This window comes from Poeciliopsis prolifica, unplaced genomic scaffold, assembly GCF_027474105.1.
Source record: "Poeciliopsis prolifica strain line A6 unplaced genomic scaffold, Auburn_PproV2 SCAFFOLD042, whole genome shotgun sequence".
Lineage (NCBI taxonomy): Eukaryota > Metazoa > Chordata > Actinopteri > Cyprinodontiformes > Poeciliidae > Poeciliopsis > Poeciliopsis prolifica.
This window is the reverse complement of record NW_026562417.1, coordinates 4,608,666-4,628,026: the sequence shown is the minus strand read 5'-3', so window position 1 is coordinate 4,628,026 and position 19,361 is coordinate 4,608,666. Positions and strand designations below refer to the sequence as shown.

The 19,361-nt window shown below is 41.4% G+C and overlaps 1 protein-coding gene across 2 annotated transcripts in view; it reads left to right on the top strand.

The window, feature by feature from the left end:
* Positions 1-18,476, top strand: part of chst11 (carbohydrate (chondroitin 4) sulfotransferase 11) — a 61,744-nt gene extending 43,268 nt beyond the window's left edge. For both annotated transcript variants that reach the window (XM_055055669.1, XM_055055667.1), the window contains exons 2-4: positions 3,242-3,327; positions 16,017-16,246; positions 16,768-18,476. In XM_055055669.1, the coding sequence (XP_054911644.1) occupies positions 3,242-3,327; positions 16,017-16,246; positions 16,768-17,392 (941 nt within the window). In that variant the 3' untranslated portion in view covers positions 17,393-18,476. The remainder of the gene's footprint in view (positions 1-3,241; positions 3,328-16,016; positions 16,247-16,767) is intronic.
* The last annotated feature ends 885 nt before the right edge of the window (positions 18,477-19,361 follow it).

The window sequence follows — 19,361 nt, the reverse complement described above, 5'->3', positions numbered from 1 at the left end:
ATATTCATCATCTGTGGTCATGATCTTCATCATTATCTCTGCAGTGCCCTATCTGGGATTTCTCCCATTGAGTTTGATTTCTCTGGTAGAATCTAAACCTGGCCAATCAAGAAACAGATGGAGAAGTTGTGAATGGTGAGTTTGATTTTGTTCGCTGTTTTAGAATTGTGGTTTGCACATAGTTTTATCAATGGCAGCGCAGGAAGTGATCGAAGCACTTCAGTCCATGTTGGTCTCACTTCAAAATGCTGATCAAACAAAGTTGGAGCAAGTTTAATGCTTAATCCTAATGTTTCCCCTTGTGGGACAATAAAGGTTGTTTCTATTCTATTTAAGACATTTTATTGCTGCCAAAAACTTCGATTAGCTCAGCTCTTCTCTTTTCACAGTGGGTTATGATTGTTGTTATGATGCACAGTAAGCTTTATAGAGTAGCTGCCTTCATGGTCAAGCTGGCATATATACATAAGGGCCTTAGTGATTGGGTAAAATCAGATCTAATTATTTCAAACTTCAATCCATGCCTTCAGCAAGAAATAGCTTGGTAGAAACTAGATGTATAGCTTTGCTAACATCCAGAACTGGGCCCTGGTAACTCAAAGGTTCTGGTAGGGCCCTGTTAAAGATTTTAAGATCTTATCCTATTGGAAGGGGGGTGCTTGGGAGACCACCTGCTATTTACGTGTTAATTTCTTCAATAAAATGACCAATCAAGACATCTGGATGTGAGGATAAAACACTGACTGTATCAAAGGGTGCATCTGAATGGAATGCCTCTCTTGATAGCTCAGAGCCAAAGATTTATGTAGGCTTACCAAAACTGAACATTGACCAATAATCCTCTAATTCAGCTGCTGTGTGTGGATGGCAGGATCAGACGTTGGAGGAAACAACTGAAGCTAAGTGTCCATTTAGCCTTGTGTCTCTGGTTCAGACATGTAGTGTTGGTGGATATTTTCTCAGTCCATTTTGTTTCCTTTGGTTCCATCTATAAGCCACATTCTATGAATTTGTAGCCACAGTGTCCTTATTGGCTACTTTCAGGTGCATGAGACACCATGTCCTGAAGCTCAAATCGTCTTAAGCATAACAAGGAGTTCCGTCTCATGAGTCCAGTAAAGCACCAGTACGGTGTTGGAATGTCTCATTCAGCTTCCCTCCAAACACTTTCACCCAGTCATGATCGAACAATGTTTTCAGGATCTTTGTTTCATTTCTCTGACTTGTCTTCGTGTCTCCTGATGTATTTTATGCCTTCATATCTCCTGTTACAACGTTGGATCTATGTACAGTCATGCCCTCTCAGTTCTCTACATGGTGTTTCCTTCTGTATTTCATCAAATTATTTCTGAAATCACAGATACATAAATTGACTTTTTTTGTCTAAATATTGTCTTTTAAATTATATTTTTATTTGAATTATGATTACAGTTTAAATGTAAAAACTGTATTTATGGTAATAATAACATCAGCCGGCCACTCTATAAATATTAAATAGTAATACAATATCAACAGGCATAGTAATACTCATCTTTTCCCTACCAACAAATCACTTTTTTCTGCAAATGAAAAACCAGGACAACTTAAAGCTCTACAGATGGTCCAGACTTATAAATGTGTATCATTTGTTAAATTCATCATTGGTTTTCCACACTTTAAAAGTCCTATTTATCCACAGCAATAAGCCAGACGAACATCCATCATTATTTAGTATTTCTCTTGCTTGTCAAGTCTGCGCTGTCCTTCATCATCTTTCCACAGAGTCGTTTAAAGAAAGTGTGCTGGAATGGAAGTGTTGCGCTGCTTGATCCTGCTGATCTGCTGCCAGCAGCTGCTCTGCATAGAGTTGAATAAGGAGCTGAAATCCTGCCAAACGCTGAACTGCAGCTTTGCCCTTGGCTTATAGTCTGCTTGCTTTCATTATTCATCCCTGCAGCTCCAGGCGTCTTACCTGCAGTAAATGGTTATTATTCATGGTGGTATGAATTGTCATAAAACCCAAATTTGGGACAGTTTAGCAAATGTACAGCCTACATTTTTCTATTTCTATCTTTGCTGCGAACCGAGCTGTGCTCATGTTTGATTTACTGATATTCCTTCGTTACTGAAGCCAGCGGAGGCTGATTGTGCTTGGCCAGCACAGAGTTACCAGTTTAGATCACATCGGCGTCTAAACTGGTAACCAACCTCAAAGAATGGCTGTCAGCTAAAGCTCGAGCTAGAACTGCTGGTTGGCACTGAAGCTAGGAAAGTGGAAAGTTGAGTATTGGACCTAGGAAATTTCTCATATCCGAGTTTAGCATGCTTTAATATTAGTGTTCAAAAAATAATAAAAAGCTAAAACACATTTGCTCCAAAATTGCAGGTCATTGAAATGAGAGCTGTAACATTCAGGTGATACACAAAACAAGATTTGACAAAATGACAAAACAAGGCTGCTGGTTTTTATTTTAACCTTTGAGTCTAAATAAAGACTCAAAGGTCTTTATTTAGATTGTTCAGACAGATGAACTGTCTGAACGGTTCATCTGTCTGAACCGTTCAGACAGATGAACTGCTCTCCTCTGACACTCTGCTGACCACATCATCAGCATGTGATGAAGCATCGTCATGTAGAGTTTGTCTGCTGCCACCAAATAAAGAAAACGTCATGTATAAACTGGCTTTAGGTCTTTAGATTTGTTGGTCCAGGTGGTTCACTTGGACCTTCCTCCTCCCACTGTGTTTCAGTGCAGTCAGGTTTCAGCCCTCCTTACCCTCTTAATGTCTCTCAAAGCTCTGAACACCTGGTGCCTCTAGGCAGGGATATACAGCACTAGAGAAATGGTGCCTGGTTGTTTTATGCATAATTAATCTCAAATAAATCAATAAAAGCAAATTTGTGTCTTTTCTTCTTGTTTTTTATACATGCATTTTATTGACTCAAAATAAAATATTTAAAGGTTCTGTGATTACAATGTAATATCTTTACAATCTAAGCAATAAGCTTATTTTATCTTTAATATAAGATGTTAGGGTTGACCATAACCTCCCTCACCATTTCTCCATGATGTGATTTCAGTCCAGATTGCATTCAGCTTCAGGCAGCTTGAAGTTGGAAAAAAAACAACCCATAATATTCACAATTTCATTGCAATCGTAGTGATCACACATATGAGTGAATATTATGAGATAATAAGAGCAGAGAAGTTTTCTGTTTTCTGCTTCAGTCTTTGTTCTAAGTGTTCTCTGTTCTTTCCAGTGATGCAGAGGAATCCCTTTGTGGTGGATGGCTGCTGTCGGAAAGGGTCCCGTAACGCTCTGCAGGAGCTCTACAGCCCCTCACAGGTAGGAAGAACACGTGGCTATCTATGTGGGGACTTTCCATCCACTTACATTCATTTCTACAGCCTAAATCTTACCCCATCCAAAACTCAATTGAGACGTTAGTCCTTTCCTTCCTCTGTCCCTCCATCCCTCCCTTCCTTCGTTCTTTTCTTCCTTCCTTTCTTCCTTCCTTCCTCCCTTCTTTCCTTAATTCCTTTCTTTTTTTTCTTTCTTCCTTCCTATCAGCTGTCAGTCTCTGATCTTCATCCCTGCACGTTCTGGTTTTATCCTCTAGTACTTCCCGTTCTCACCCAGTGCCGCTCTGTTCTGTGTTGAACTGGCCGTTTATCACCCTGCACACAGAGAGCTTTAAGTGCTCCTCCAGACAGCTTTGATTAGACAAGGTGCACATGGACTCACGGGCAGCTAGTTTTCTGTGGAGGATTTTTCCACACGTTCCCCCTCCTGTGAAGTCCCATTGATATGTTTCTGTGTGCACAGCGGGAGTTACTGTAGCTTGAGTAAACTCCTCAGGGTCCTTGAAGTGAGCGGTCAAGAGAGCTGCCTGTCTTCCCTCTGTGTATATGCGTGTGTGTGATCTTTGACAAGTACTCAGAGTCAGAAACCTTTTGGAATATTTTGAGAAGAAGGTTTTTAAAATACTTCCAGACATTGTGGTTTCTGCTGAAGCTCAGTTCTATTTTGGGGCTCAGTTAAAACTTAAGTGAAAAATCGGAATCAAAGACATGATAAATAGATATTGAATCTCTGTAGCTTAGCAAAGATAATGGAAATCGAAATTAGAATATGAGAATATCAATGAAGAATCATGATTATTGTTGCACACAAAGGCTGAAAGTGAGCAGCTATGGATTTGACGGTCTGGTATTTAGATTTATTGCCGCTCTTACATCAGTATTATGTCCTGTTGCCTAGCAACCATGACAGGGTGACTCAGGGTGTGCCCAAATTCAGAGGCTGCATCTTTTGAAGAACTCATCCGATCCAGTTGAGTAACTGCACAGATTAATTTTAAGTTTTGATGACTTTTTCACCACCTGTTGATGGAGTAAAGGTATTACAAATAAGTGTTGCTTATCTGACTCCTGCATAGCTGCTTTTTTTAAAGAAAAAAATAAAATAAAATTCCAGTATGTTTACGACACATGAAGATGGTATATTTATCCATATTTTACAAGCAAAACAAACCAGTAAAGGCAAAATTTAATTCAGAGGTGTTTTGATGACAGAACCAAATTATCTGTTTAAAAAAAAAATCCATCGCAAAAAATTGGGGGCTCAGCAACTTTAAGCTGCATGTTTGCTTTTATCTTTTTCTGTCAATATAACAACCTTAAAAATAAAACTCTGAGTCGTTGTTTTTGTCAATCACATTTTGCTTTTCATAGTTCTAAATATAATTGCTGTAAAGTTGAGCGGTTTATGCTTTAGCCTGCAGGCATCCAGGTACTTCCATCAGGCTGCAGAGGCAAGTAATTGAAGTGTTTTACAAATAAATGTAATCAGTGAGGAGAGGAATGTGTCTGAGTGCATCTGTGCCAGCAGATCATACTTGTCTGGATTGTTACACCCTCAGCCAAGCCGACAGTCCTGTCACTTTGTTTTATATCCTCGTGTTTCTTGTACTTCCCTTTCCTGGAACCTTGGTGCCACTGGGCCAGAAGGAGCCGGAGCAGCTGACGGGTGTCAGTCCACCGATACACCGTCACACCAAAGCGCACGATGCTGCCGAGGCTTTGTTTGCGCAGGAAGCGTTTTGAGTCATCAAGGATTTAAACACTGGGGCATCAAATAAGGAAGATTTCTTCGTTCTCGCTCCCTGCATTCGAACAGAGGCGAGGAGGAAAGCAAAGAGAGGAGGGAGGCGGAGAGATATCAAAGGGACGATGGCTCTGGTTTTCTCTTTGATGGAAGAGGCGTTGCACAGCGCCACAGAACACATGGATAAATCCCAGTGTTTTTGTGTGTTTGCAGTAACATACAAAGCTAAATTGCCTCACGATCTGACAAACTTGTTTACTGCGAATTTCAAAAAGACTCTGTTCTCTTTGAACCAAAGATTCTAGTGACCATTTATGATTGTTAAAGCCGGTTTAAGCAGACTTAGTCTTCTTTTCTGAGATAATCAGCAGCAGTTACCAGTTTTGCATGGCTGGATCGGGTTATAAAGTTATATAAAAGGTAGAGAACCATTAGGTCCATGTACAGCATCTCCCTTTAAAATATGCCATATAAACTATGTTTTCCATGTGCTTTTTGATTAGGTTAAAATATGGGAACAGTGATGTGGATGTGAAAGCTGGATAGTCAGAGGAGATGCAGACTGAATTATGACTGGATGAGTGTGACTGGGTGAGACCCGACCAGCACCTTATCAACGCCTTACAGAAGCTGATGCAACACGGTGGAAAACATGTTTTTGTACTCAGTGTATTGACACATCAAAGCCTTTAAATGATTCATGAAGTGAATCATCTTATTGTGTTTTCACACGTTTTCATTTTGCCAATGCAATGATGAACAGCTTGGAGCTAAAGACTAAACTCCACGTTGGGAAGATTCACATGATGTGCTGTTAAAACCTCTGCTGTCCCTTCAGGCAGTTCCAAAGTCATTTTTGTCATTTTTATTGTTTCAGTAATTGATTTATCAAGATTGTATCCACTGTAAAAAAATAAAAATAATAAAATAAATAAATAAAACTCACTTATAAAAATGTATTCATGCATTTATTGCTGCAGACGTCTGGTACTCTGCCGAAGTTTTAAATCATTTCTTTACATCTGGCTGTCAGTGAGCTACAGCAGGCATTCACAAACTTTATGTTCAAAAATCCAAATCTGATGTCCAAGTCAACTCAAAGATTAGCTCACAATAAACCTGGCTGGAGGTCTGGATCAACGTTCAAGCAAAATCCAGACATTTTACCTGCAAGCTGACGTAGCTGTGAGTTACATTAGCTGGGCGGTAAAATGTAAAGAGCACTTCATAAGAAATGTAAATTGAAACATAATGTGTTTTTATGCCTCAGAACATAAAAGCGCCTTACTTTACACCCGAGAGTCATAAACTCAATAAATAAAGAGAAGAGAAGTGAGACACAAAAACAACTGAGGAACAACTTAAAGATAAGAAAGAAAATGACTGAGAACAACTAAAGCTGGGCATCACCTCTCCAAACGTCGTCTCAGGATTTCCCAAAGTGAATTTTCATTCTTCATCATTTAACTGAAGTGTATCATTATATAATTAATGTAATCAGATGTTCAGCATAAATCTCAAATGTGGGAATTTAAGGATTTGGTCAACTTTTCAACAAAAAAAAAGTCAGTCCTCTCTTAGTCTTTTGTTCTATTAAATTGTCTCTTCTAGTTTAATTAAAGTTGCATGTGCCATTATAAAATGCTTAATTTATCCCAAAGGTAAATTAAAAGTTGGTGTAACTCTCAACATCTAAACATCTTTAAAGAGTCATAGTGGACGGTGATGCTGTGGGCAGGAAGGATCTCCAGTAGCAGTCTGTCTTCCAACAAATCTGAAGAAGCATCTGACTGTAGACTGTTGCTGTTTGGCAATCTGACGTGCTAAGAGCTCAGAGGTGACGTTCCACAGTAACATGTCTTGGATGAGTCCTCATCAGTTATTGGCTGGCTCTGCTAATCCACCTCATTTGCTTTTGCATTAAATCTCCGTCATAGTTAGAACGCCGAGGCTTTTCAATTTCTCTGGGATTTGGGTGGTTTTAATATGCTAATCAGCTCCTGCCTGCTGTAAAATCAATACCCTGTTGCCACGGTTACACATCATAGTGATGATCAGAATATTCTTTGAAGGTAAAAAGGAAGTGTTTTTGCTCCAACCATTTTAATCTGATTTTATAAAGCTGCTATAGTGTTCAAATAAGACGCGTAGCTTCATCATTTATTTTCAGACGACTTTATGATTCAGATATAAAAACTTATCAAATGCTCATCTGACATGGAGCTGAGGATCTCAGTGAAGGAGGAGTTTGGTTTGAGTTTCTGTTTGATCACATGTAATCATGTTCAGAAAAAAAAAAAAACAGCTGTTTGCTGCTTCATAAACGAAGCACTTTGTTCATGAATAATTCCGACCTGAAGGCAGAGCTGTGCTGCAGCTTCACCCAGCAGACAGGATGAGGCAGCAGCTCTGTCCCTGTGGACATCAGGGTCACGTTCACACCCACAATTCAACCTATGGAGGTTTTCTATTCAAAACCCATGGTTGCTATGGACAACTGTCTGCAAATTCAGACCCTACTGTATATTCCATGTTTTATATGTTAATTTCTGTGATTTACTCTGCATTTCCCGCAGTACGGCCTGAGTCAGACTGACCAGTCCAAAGTCGGACTGGATCGACTATCTGTCTTGTAGCTTTTTACACAGTTTAGATCAACAATTCTCTCGGCTTTCTGACAGGTCTTAACAGTTTTCTTTCAGCCGGTTTTTGTCGCCTGCCTCCTGTCATTCTACTTGACCAGGCTGTAACATTGGTTAAAGTGAAGGACAACCAACTGAAGCTGGGTTGTCCTTGATGTCATATTAAAACACGAGAGAGATATTATGTCTCACTCATCAGTTCATCAGCATTCTGCTATTCATGAGTTAGACGGCCATTAAAAGCCTGAAAATCCAATCAATATTTCCTTGATCTTCCAAATCAAGCAGGGGAGAAGCAGTGTTTTCCCCTCATGGTTAAACCATGAGTGGGTCAACCTCTGTCTCTGTCTGCTTGGGTAGAATGACTGTCTCTCCTCAGAGGGTAAAACTCTGGATCCACAGAGAAAATGAGTAAAATACTCACACGAAACACTTTGATGTCTTAGAGGGAAAGTCCAGGCAGTTAGTCATTATCCTGTTTGCTACAGCCTGTTATTATACTGTTCCCTTTGACATACACTAGTGCACATACACATGCATGCTCACCTCCACACACACGTACACTTTCTGTTTCTCTGTTTTGAAAGGGATTTTGCATTGACATTGACTCCCATTCATTTCTATACCCTGACTCTGACCCTGTAGTACCAGTAACATCAGCCCCACCATAACCTCTAACCTCTAACCCCTAACCTCTAACCCCTAACCTCTAACCCTAACCTCTAACCCTAACCTCCTAGCCCTAAGCCCAACCTTCCCTCAATTCACATTCTAATCCTCAGAACCTTCTTTCATGTGTTTCCTGTGTCGCCTATTTTGCTTGTGGTAACAGATTCACCCACCTGAGCTATGGAGCTCTGCATCTCTTCCATGGTTACCATGGTTACTCTTGGCTGTCTACTATTAAAAAAATATTAATTTAATTGTTGTATTTTTGCTACCAGAAACACCATGCATCATTTCGCTATCGTTTCACCCACAAAGTTAAAAATTAAATAAATAAAAAATTGGAAACGTACATTTATAAGGTTATAAGCTGATGGTCTCTCAGTTTTCCACAAAGACACAGCAGCTATTCATCTGCAGTAACACTTTGTTTGACGGGTTGTGAATAAAACTGTCATAAACATGACATGACATGACACCTGTCATGAACATGGGTAAGTCTTCATGAACATTCATGACTGTTGTCATAAAGTGTCATTTAGTAAATTATGACACTTTTAACACACAGTTGACATTATTCAAAATGTCTTTGCTATGATAACTTGTCATTAACCAAGAAATGGTGATCTGACATAAATTTGTTATGAAAGTACTTTATAAACTTTAGCTTTAATAACATAAATATACATCATTTTTAAAGTTTAATCCCCTCTGGGGAATGCATCTACACAGTATAATACATGAGTGAGTGAAATTTATTGAGCTTTGCCTTTTGTTGTGTCTTCTTGTCGCGGCCTTTATGTGAAACACTTTCACTCCGCTGGGCCTGGGAAATGCTTCTGCTTCTGCTGAGGCTTTTCCAACGCTATGGTTTTGTGAAGCTGCATAAATAAGAAGTGAGGTTGTGCCCAAAAGAAAATGTGTGTTTTCAGTCATTTCTCTGAATAAATAGACCTAAGCAAACATTTCTTGCGAGGTGCTGTGAGCAGCTAGCCGCCGAGTCTGGAGTTCTGCTCGCTCTCGTGTGCCCCCCTCCCCCCCACTCCTTCTCATAAATGCCAGATTGGAAAGTTAATGTTCTGCCTGACCCGGTGGAAAGGATAAATTTGCCTCATAAACTGTTAGCATTGTTGAGGTTTTACAGCAGAGCCTCACCTTGTTGCCTTTTATGCAGTCTCGGGTGAGGTATTGCCCCCGCTAAAGTCCAGGTGCGTGTTTGGAATGGTCGCTGTACACTGGCGGCTTTATCCCAGCCGCTGGATGAATGTCTGCTCAGTATGGGAGGAAGAAAGGTCCTTGATGAACACTATCGATCTTTGTTGAGATAGATAGTGAGCACAGCTAATGCACCAGTGCGAGAGAGACGGGGCACTGTTTTGGGAGAGGAAACTAAATAAAAAGCTCATCTCTAACATTACCAGCCTCCAAACTGAATGGAATACAAATTCAGCTGCAGCATTTCCCCCTCAGCCGCTCCACCCAGACTGTGAATACAAATCCCAGCCTTTTTCAGTATCAGATGCACAGAGGAGTGGACTTCAGAAAGAAAAGCAGAACAATGTAGCACAACCAACCAGGAAATATTTAAGAATTAAACCTGATTTCGCTTGGCCATCGCTTTCATACATACTTCTGCTCAATTCTCATCTCTCTTCAGTGGTCTGTCTCAGATTTCTGCCATTGAGCTCGATTCCTCCCCTTGAATTTCAGTTTTAGTATTATAGTATTCCTATTTAAGGTTGACGTTTGACTGCAGAGGAAGGGAATGATGCTGTCTACTCCATGTTGGCAACTTTTCCAAACACTGAGCAATTAAAGTTGGAGCAAGAGGGATATTTAAAGGGGTTGTATTGTGTATATGTATCAAATAGTTTAATAGGAATTTGACTTTGTAATTTAACATTTTGAGATTGAGCCTCTGTCTCTTTAAAAAAAAAATCTTTTTTTGGAAATCCACCTTCAGGAAGTCATCACAACGGTTAAACATTTTTACCAGCGTTGAACTGAGCGCCAGCTCTAATAATGGGCTCGGGTGTTTGCTAATTGCTGCTGGCTAGTCTGAAGGATCCAAGTGGGGACGTTGAGGATGGAGGGTTGCTCTGTGAGGCAGCTGTGCCTCGAAGGCGGTGCTAGATCCACCCAGGCCTTTTAAACAGCTGAATGGTTGCCATGGAGATTGAAGGATTTCAAATGTATGAAAGAATCAAAGCAACACTTCAGGTTTGTTTTTGATGTGAGAATAACATTATGATGTTGTACAGCTAATAAAATGTCGATTGTATACAATACTATACTAGCTCTTTAGAAAAAAGAGCATCTATTTATACATTTCATAAAATATAACATATATATATATTAGTTTTTTCCACCTGAAGTTAGCTGAAAAGCACTTTTCAGTTGTCCTCTCAGGTGATTTCACTCCCCTGCCAGTGAGGGCAACCATAAAGAGCCCATCAGGTCACAATGTCGAAAAGTTTTCCTTTTGCTTTACTGATCAGGAATAAGAAACTCCAACTTGGTTTTGTAGCTTACAGGTGCATAATTCTGCCTCCCAAAAGAATCAGATTATAAATGATCTAATTATCTAAAGTAAAGCCGACTGGTTCACAAAAAGCCAAGGGGCCCAACCATTTGTCTGCTTTGATGAAGTTAATCTTACATTAGATTTACCCCAGTGAGTCATCCATCCGTTGGAGTTACTGAAAACTATAGATTCAAACTCGCTCCTTACCTTCCCTCTTTAATCTCTCTACCTTTGCAACCATCAGCGGATCAGAAGGAAGCTTTTCATTACCACCCTCGCTCAGCGCTGATCCTCAGATCATATTTCAAACTCTGAGCTGCTCTCTCAGAGAATAATACAGCGGTGGCCTGGAGATGAATGCTTGAGATATGGACGTATAGAATTCTGCATATCTCATCACTTTTGCTCACATTTCGACAGTAAACATGAGGTGTGGAGATGAGATGGTGGAGGTGAGCGCCGTGACTCCAGGCGTCCTGTTTGTGTTTTCAGTGATGGTCATGGAGGTGAGATCAGGTTTCCATGTGAACAGACTCATTCTCTGTCCTCCATCTGAAATTCCCCAGGCAGAATGAACCTGTCCAGGAGTATTCACGCCCCTTCATTCACAAGTTTTCATGCATTTTACTAGTATCTGACTCATACTTTTTTATTCAGTGGGATTTAATTTTTTACCCTTTTTGGCAAATTAGCTCAAACTCAGTCAGAGCAGAACTGTACTGTGTTTTTTAAGGACATCAGAGTAAAGGGGACATTGAAAGAATTTTCCTTTAAACTCAAAATTTATTTTATTGGTCTATCACAAAAAATTTCACAAAAAATCTGTTGAAGTTTGTGGCTGAACGAGGTAAATGCTTCTTCAAGGTACTATAGTGAAGAGTGAAGCAGGTTCGACACACACATACTGTTACACCTAAATCAACATGCAGCTCCTGTGTGGAGGGAAGCTGCTAATCTCAACCTCTGACCAGCAAACTGCTCTCACAGCTGCGCTTTAGCGCCCGCTGCTGTCTGTTGGTCAGCGCTGCCCGCCGCTTCATGCCGCAAATGTGCAATCAAATTGCTGAGTAATGCTTTCCGCTCCTCCGTAGGAAACAGATTGACACGCCAGAGGTCGTGACCTCCATCACAACTGTATCCACACATCTCTCCTCTCATCTTGCTCCCTCTCGAACCCCCCTGCCATCCCCCAATCCTTTCATCTGAAGTGACCAGAGAGTCGGAGACGGAGCAGCCGGCGCTACAAACAGGCAGAGAGCGACGGCAGGATCCCACCCCGCAGCTTCCCGCCCCGCAGCTTCCCGCCCCGCAGCTTCCCGCCCCTCAGCTTCCCGCCCCGCAGCTTCCCGCCCGCAGCTTCCCGCCCCGCAGCTTCCCGCCCTCCCGCCCCTCAGCTTCCCGCCCCGCAGCTTCCCGCCCCGCAGCTTCCCGCCCCGCAGCTTCCCGCCCCTCAGCTTCCCGCCCCGCAGCTTCCCGCCCCGCAGCTTCCCGCCCCGCAGCTTCCCCCTCGTGTTAATTACAGCCTTGTGCTGCAGGATGGAGGGCTGCGCGCTCGCTGCCACATCTGTGTGAATAATAGTTTTATGGCTCCGAGTGAAAGAAAGGGGAGATTTTCATCACAACAAAGCTGCTATTTGCTGTGAGATTTAACGCCATTGTGAGCCTTTGATGTGTTCCCACTGACGTGAGCAGCGAGGAGTGATGAGCGTCTGAACAGCGGCGGAGCGACAGAGGCGCTAAGCGAGGCCTTTCTCTCCATCCGTCACACTTTGTCACATCTCTCTCTATTCCTGATGCGGGACAAAAGGCAGGAGCGTTGGTGTTGGCACTAGGTGGGAGGTGAAGGAGGGATTCTCTGGCTTTACATGTTTTCATGAAGAAAAGTCTGATGAGTCCGGACATGAAATACAGTTTTATATGCGGGATAAAGAGAAGCCAAAACGGCGCACTGAGGATGCGAGCATCGCTCCATATCCAGAAAATATTATTCCCATATAACCCAGCTTTGGATGTGCATGAAAAAATATGGAGAATTGAAAAAAAGTTTTCTTTTCAGACTTTATTTCAAACCACATTTTCTGAGCCTTGTGTTTGTTTGTCTTTCTGTCTTTCCTTCTCTCAACTTCCTTCATCTCTCTTTTTCTGTCATCCTCTCTTTTGATCTCTTTTCCTTTCTGTCTTTTTTTCATTGTCTCTCTTTTCTTTCTTTCTATTTTTCTCTCTCTTTCTGTCGTCCTCTCTTCCTTCCGTCTGTCTGTCGATAGGGAGCCTGGGCAAAGGAGAACAGTCTTGAGATGTTTCATAAATATTGAGTCGATCCCTGCATTTTCCTCTTTTTCTCATTAGGGTTCAGCTAATTATAATGTTTCAAATGATGACAGTTTCCACCTGTGCGTTTGCCTGGTGAGGTTCTCTCAGTGTTTCTCCAGTTGCAGGTTAAATTTATGATTTTCTGCATAAAAATCAGCCGACAGCAGCAGACCATCATAATGCATACTTCTGTTTACCAATATGACATGAATTATTTTATATTCCAATTGAGACGATTGATTTACTATACACTCCAAAGTGCAGCAGTTGAATCTGCTGGTCAGTCTGCCTCAGCTTTAAACAGAGAAAATCATCTGTGATGCAGAGACTATGAGAAGAATTACAATGAGCACCACAGTATAGATTTATTATCAATCAATATGTTGCATCATGCAACTTTTTACCAGAAATATAGTTAATAATGTGAAATACTTCATCAGAACATGATGTGATTTGGATGGGGGTTTTTTTAGGCTGACAGTGAGACCTGGGTGTGAAATTTGTCCAAAAAATGTAATCAAAACTAATTTGTGATTTAACAAAGGAGGTGACATTCTGATAGCTTCTCCTCTTTATAAATGATATCAACAACTATACATTTTACATTCCCTGAGGAATTTTTGATGTTAAAACCGTCTTACAAGTGGCATCCAGGGTCTTCCTTATTTCCACTCTGGGGGTTGCAGCCAATCAGCACCAAGGAAAATGAAAGGCGCTCCTGGATTGGCTGCATTGCAGATGCTAACCGATGTGTTTAGCTTTGTGTCTGGGTATTCCAGCTTCTCCAGCTCTGGATCTGCAACAGGCTAACGAGTCAATGACTTGAAGCAATCTGCTGGGTTTCCATAGAAACTATTTGAATAGTTAATGGAGCACACTGATGACTATTATTAATTGCCTGTATGATTGAATTTAAAGTACTTATTTTCTAAATAAGTAATTTATTTTACAAATTAAGTTCCAAGGAAAAGGACACATGGGTTAACACTGACTTAGACAGAGGTCAAGGTTTGACCTCTGTCCAAGACGTCCAGTCGTGAAAGCCACCCATGAAGTGTAACTTATCCTAGAGCTGTTCAGTGACATGTGATTTAGTGTCATGTGTTTGATTCCTTCACGGTTTCTGAAGCGTAGCTGTTCCACATTTAGAACTGTACCAAAACCATCCAATAAACACACATCAGAAATGAATTTTCCACAAAACTATTCACATCACAAACTTCACAGACTTCCCTCCTAATTATGTATTTATAGCCGCTGTCCACAGTGGCCAGGTGATTTCTGTCATAAGCTACCGTTTGGCCCTGGTAGGCGTTGCTGCTGAAAGGCCACACTTGTTTGGAAGGGCATGCAGCAGAAGACATGCAGGTCATAGTATAATTGTTTTAAATTCTGTATGGAAAACAGGACCTGCCCTGGAGGGGAACGGTGACCCGTAGGCAGAGAGAGGCAGGAGGAAACGTTGTGGAAGCAGAACCCTCACGCTGGCCTCTCTGCTTATTCCTCTGCATCCGCCAACTCCCAGCATCCCACGCTCCATTACAGCCTTCACTGTGAATATGAAATATGTCTCCAGTAGATGACAGGTGGCTGGATCTATGTATACTGAATACTTAATATGGGCTTGATTCACTAATATTAATATTTCCATCATAGACCTGAGTCGATATGGGGGGAATGCAGTCAATAAAGAAATGAGAGGTATAAAATCAATGATTAATCATGACTATCTGTCTGATTGTTCAGCCACCTTCCCCTCTTCATCTTCCATTTCCTTTATTCTCTGACTTCATTAACTTTAGAGCTTTAATGGCTCTCTAAGTGACAGTAAATGATCCTCAGTGTGCTTCAGAAGGGTGCTTCATCTTTTGTTTGGTGAAAATCCTCAAAAAGTAGATTTAAACTAGTACATCCATCCAGACAGAAAGGAGCAGCTCAGTTTGACTCTGTTCTGTACGCTGATTAGTCAACTTGAACACAATAGTTTTTTTATAGTGTCCAATCAGATTGTCTTTTTAAACAAAACTGAACCCCTAAGGGGCCAAGAGAAGCAGCTTTGTCGTTCATTGCTGCTGTTGTGTGTCAAATTTATGGCCAAACCAGAAATGATCGAATAAAAAGGTTCCAGCTGGAACCTTTGTAGGGAAAAAGATTACAATTAATCACATTAGTATTTTTAATACAATAAAATCTGTGTAATTAATCAAAATGAACTTTTTAAAGTCCCAGTCCGACTATTTATTAATATTCTAGCAGTTTGTCACGAGGTTTCTGCCACATTATTTTGACATGTCTGGAAATGAAAGCGAAATGACAGAAAACCCACACAGAATTAAAAGCAATTCTACCTTGGATTGTACAAAAGTCTGACCAAGGCGACGCCCTTTATGAGACAGTCCATTAAGTCTTCTTGTCTTAAGAATAAATACCTCCAATCCAACAGAAGTTAAGCAAAAACAGAAATTAGCATGACTTCCACTTTAGCAAAGCTTTTATTTTTGTATAGTGGCTTTTGCATTTTGTTGACCCTTCTGGGCCTCTGTAGATTCGGGTTCAAAACAACTATAATAAATGGCAGACAAATCTAAAATAAATTTTTCTGCACAAAGGAAAAGTGCTCTTCACTAACAGATGCCATTTTCTACAATAAGTATGGAAAATGTATGGATAGAAGAACTTTGTTCCCTGGTGTCTAATTCCTTTAAAGGGGTTCTACCATTTTACCTACTCTGGACTAAATGCATATCTTTCTCTTGCTCTCCTCTTTTTCTCCATAAATGGTCCAGTTGGACCCATCAGGAGCTGCTGTCCTCCACCAGGCCAGGAGGGACCAGGTGGTGGAGTCCTGCAGAGTTAACAGCGCTTTCAGTCGAAAGCGGAGAGTTCTGACACCCGGGGACCTTAAACACCTCGTGGTGGATGAAGATCATGAGCTCATCTACTGCTATGTCCCCAAGGTTGCCTGCACCAACTGGAAACGTGTGATGATGGTCCTCACAGGCCGGGGGAAGTACAGGTGGGTGTCACATTTTTATGGCTCTGGGGTTACGGCCATACTGGAGTTCAGGCATTGTGTTGTATGAATGTAGGATTCAACACATGCAGAATCTAAAGGTCACAATCTAATTTGGTGACACAATGATGCGCCTCAAAAGGTTTGCCACTCCTGTTTTTGGGTCACGTTTTCATTTGTTCGCAGCTAATTCAAAATTCTGAGATTTTGAATTAGGCCCAAACATTGATTGAGTCTCTCAAGGACTTTCCCAGAATCCCTGAGAAGCTATTTTGACTGTGTACTTTGGGTCAATGTTGAACTGAAAAATCAATTTTCTCCTTAATCACAGGTCCCAAGCACTCCTGAGCAGGAGTCTTTTATGAAGCACCGCTGTCATCTCACCACCATGTTTTACAGTTAATTATTGTTAGCCAGATGCAAAGCAGTGCCTGTATTTTTTATGTTTAAATGATTCCATTTGTTCAGTTGTCTATTGCTTGTTTAAATGTGGCGTGTTCAGTAATTCCCTCTTTCCTGCACAGTGACCCCATGGAAATCCCCTCCAATCAGGCCCATGTTCCTTCTAATCTGAAGACGCTGAATCAGTACAGCATTGCTGAGATCAACCATCGCCTCAAGAACTACTTCAAGTTCCTCTTCGTCCGTGAGCCCTTTGAGAGGCTGGTGTCAGCTTACCGCAACAAGTTCACCCTGAAGTACAACGCGTCCTTCCATAAGCGCTTTGGCACCCGGATCATCAGACGCTACCGCAAGAATGCCACCCAGGACGCCCTGATCAATGGCGCTGATGTCAAATTCAAAGAGTTTATCGAATACCTGGTGGATCCAGCCACACAGCGCGATGGCCCACTCAACGAGCACTGGCAGACAGTTTACCAGCTTTGTCACCCATGTCACATCCACTATGACATGGTGGGAAAGTACGAGACCCTTGAAGAAGATGCAAACTACATACTGCGGCTAGTGGGTGTTGGTGACTCCCTGCGCTTCCCAAGCTACGCCAAGTCCACTCGTACCACAGACACCATGACTGCTCAGTTCTTCAGCAATATCAGTTCCCAACAGCAGGTCCAACTTTACCAACTTTATAAGATGGACTTCCTCATGTTCAACTACTCCATACCCAGCTACTTGAAGCTGGACTAAATGACAGCAGAGCTGGTACTCTGACAATGGCTGCCTTGTTTGCAGAAAGGCAAAAAAAGAGTGAAGTGCAAATTTTGGAAGAAAACTTGATTTTTAAAAACTGTCGTTGTGCTTTGTTGGTGTTGTGTCTGCAAATGGATATTTAAAGAGTCCCGAAAGGTTGGAGGAAAGCATGCTTGTGTGAGCATAAGCTGAAGGATGTTCAGTCAGCAGAGCCAGAGCGCTGACTGGAGGCGAAAGCGGGCTTAAAGACCTAACACCTACAAAAACTGAAATGTCTGGGTGAAGCGGGTCTTCAAGAAGAACTTATCTTCAGAAGATGAACTTAATCAAGGGATTCTTCTGGTTATGTTCTCTACATCAGAGGCTGCCTCACATTCTGCAGAGCAAACAGCAGCCTAACACACTCCAATGTATTGTGAGAGCTCAGCTCATCCTTTTCCCCTCTTATCTAAGAAACTCCGTCAAATTGTAAAGCAGTTCTTTTCCTGTGCTGCCCTGTCGGCATGGTGAGTCAATACCCCTTATCTATGAACCATTTCATTAGATTCATGTCAAAGGAAAATTGGCTTATCACATCTTCAAGGGTGCCTTATTATATGCGGCTCCTTATTTAACAACCATGAACTCACCGGCAGTAACTACAGCGGTGTAGCCTTCAGTCAAGTGTTTTACCAATGCCAGTTTTATCTCCAGTTTTGGATGCTGGCAAAACAGATCATCCATGTTTCGACTTGAAGACATCAATGCATCAATGACTTTTGAAAGTTCTTTACAGATTGATCAGACCGGCCAACCGGCAAGGACGCACTAAAGAATGGGATGCATGAATGTGATTGGGGTACCTTAAAGAAAAGAGACAGCCAATGAGCTTTTCAGGAGTGACAGTCACTGGATCACATAGCCACCATGCCCCTCATAGGGGCCCAGTGGACGGAAGCAGGCACACACCCAACCAGGCTACCAGCCAAACTCGTCTTTAAGTAAATTAAGATTACCCTTTTGTCGTCTTTCTTATGTTTTGTTTCTGTTTATCTTATGAAACATTGCTGCAAGCAGCAATAATAAAAACATATTTAATTGACTTTGTTGTCTGACTTCAGAGTGATTTAAGGTGCATTTCAACCACTGAAACCTTTACTTTGCGCACATAGCAAGTGGCACACCATCCTCAGTGTGATAGTTGTTCTCGTGATAAAAATTATTAGCTCATGAATTTGCATGTTCACCTTGTGCATTTGTGGGTTCATTAGCTTTCTGCAATAGTCCAAATACCACTCTTAGGTAGTGGGTGTGTATGGATGCCTGTTCTGCGTTGGACTTGCAATCTGTTCAAGGGTCAGTGAAGACCCTACAAACACCAGCAGGTATAGAAAAAAGATGGAAGGACTTTTTACTTTCACTTTGCTTCAGATTTACCTAATTCTTTTCTACATTTCCTTCTGAATAGTTTATGACATGTCAGCTCTTGACTTCGTCCTTCGGCACTCAGGACGGTCAGGAATCATTTGGTTGCTGTCATTTGATGCAGCCAAATGACAGCAATAGTAAGGTCAACCTAATTTCAGCAATAAGACAGTTCATAAAGCACAGAACAGTAATCAATTATGAAACAAACAATGAGCATTACAAATGATCAAATTACATCCTCAAACTCATCAAGAATAATCGTCATGATAGTACAAATAGCTGTGGGTTCACTTTAAGTTGGATTTGACATTTTACATATTTTCAAACGTAAACTTTCCTACAAGTTCCCAACTTTCAAAAAAACACAATTTGAGGATTGTAAACTGTCACAGTTTTGGAGTGAGACCCAAGCTCTCTCACTCCCATCAGACATATCTCACTCCCTCTAAGGAGTCTAACATTTTTCCTTGGGTGGATCAATGGCAAAATGAGGTTGCTGCCTTAATGGCATGTCACCAGACTTCTCACTACTGTATGCTTCTGTCAGCAACCAGGATGG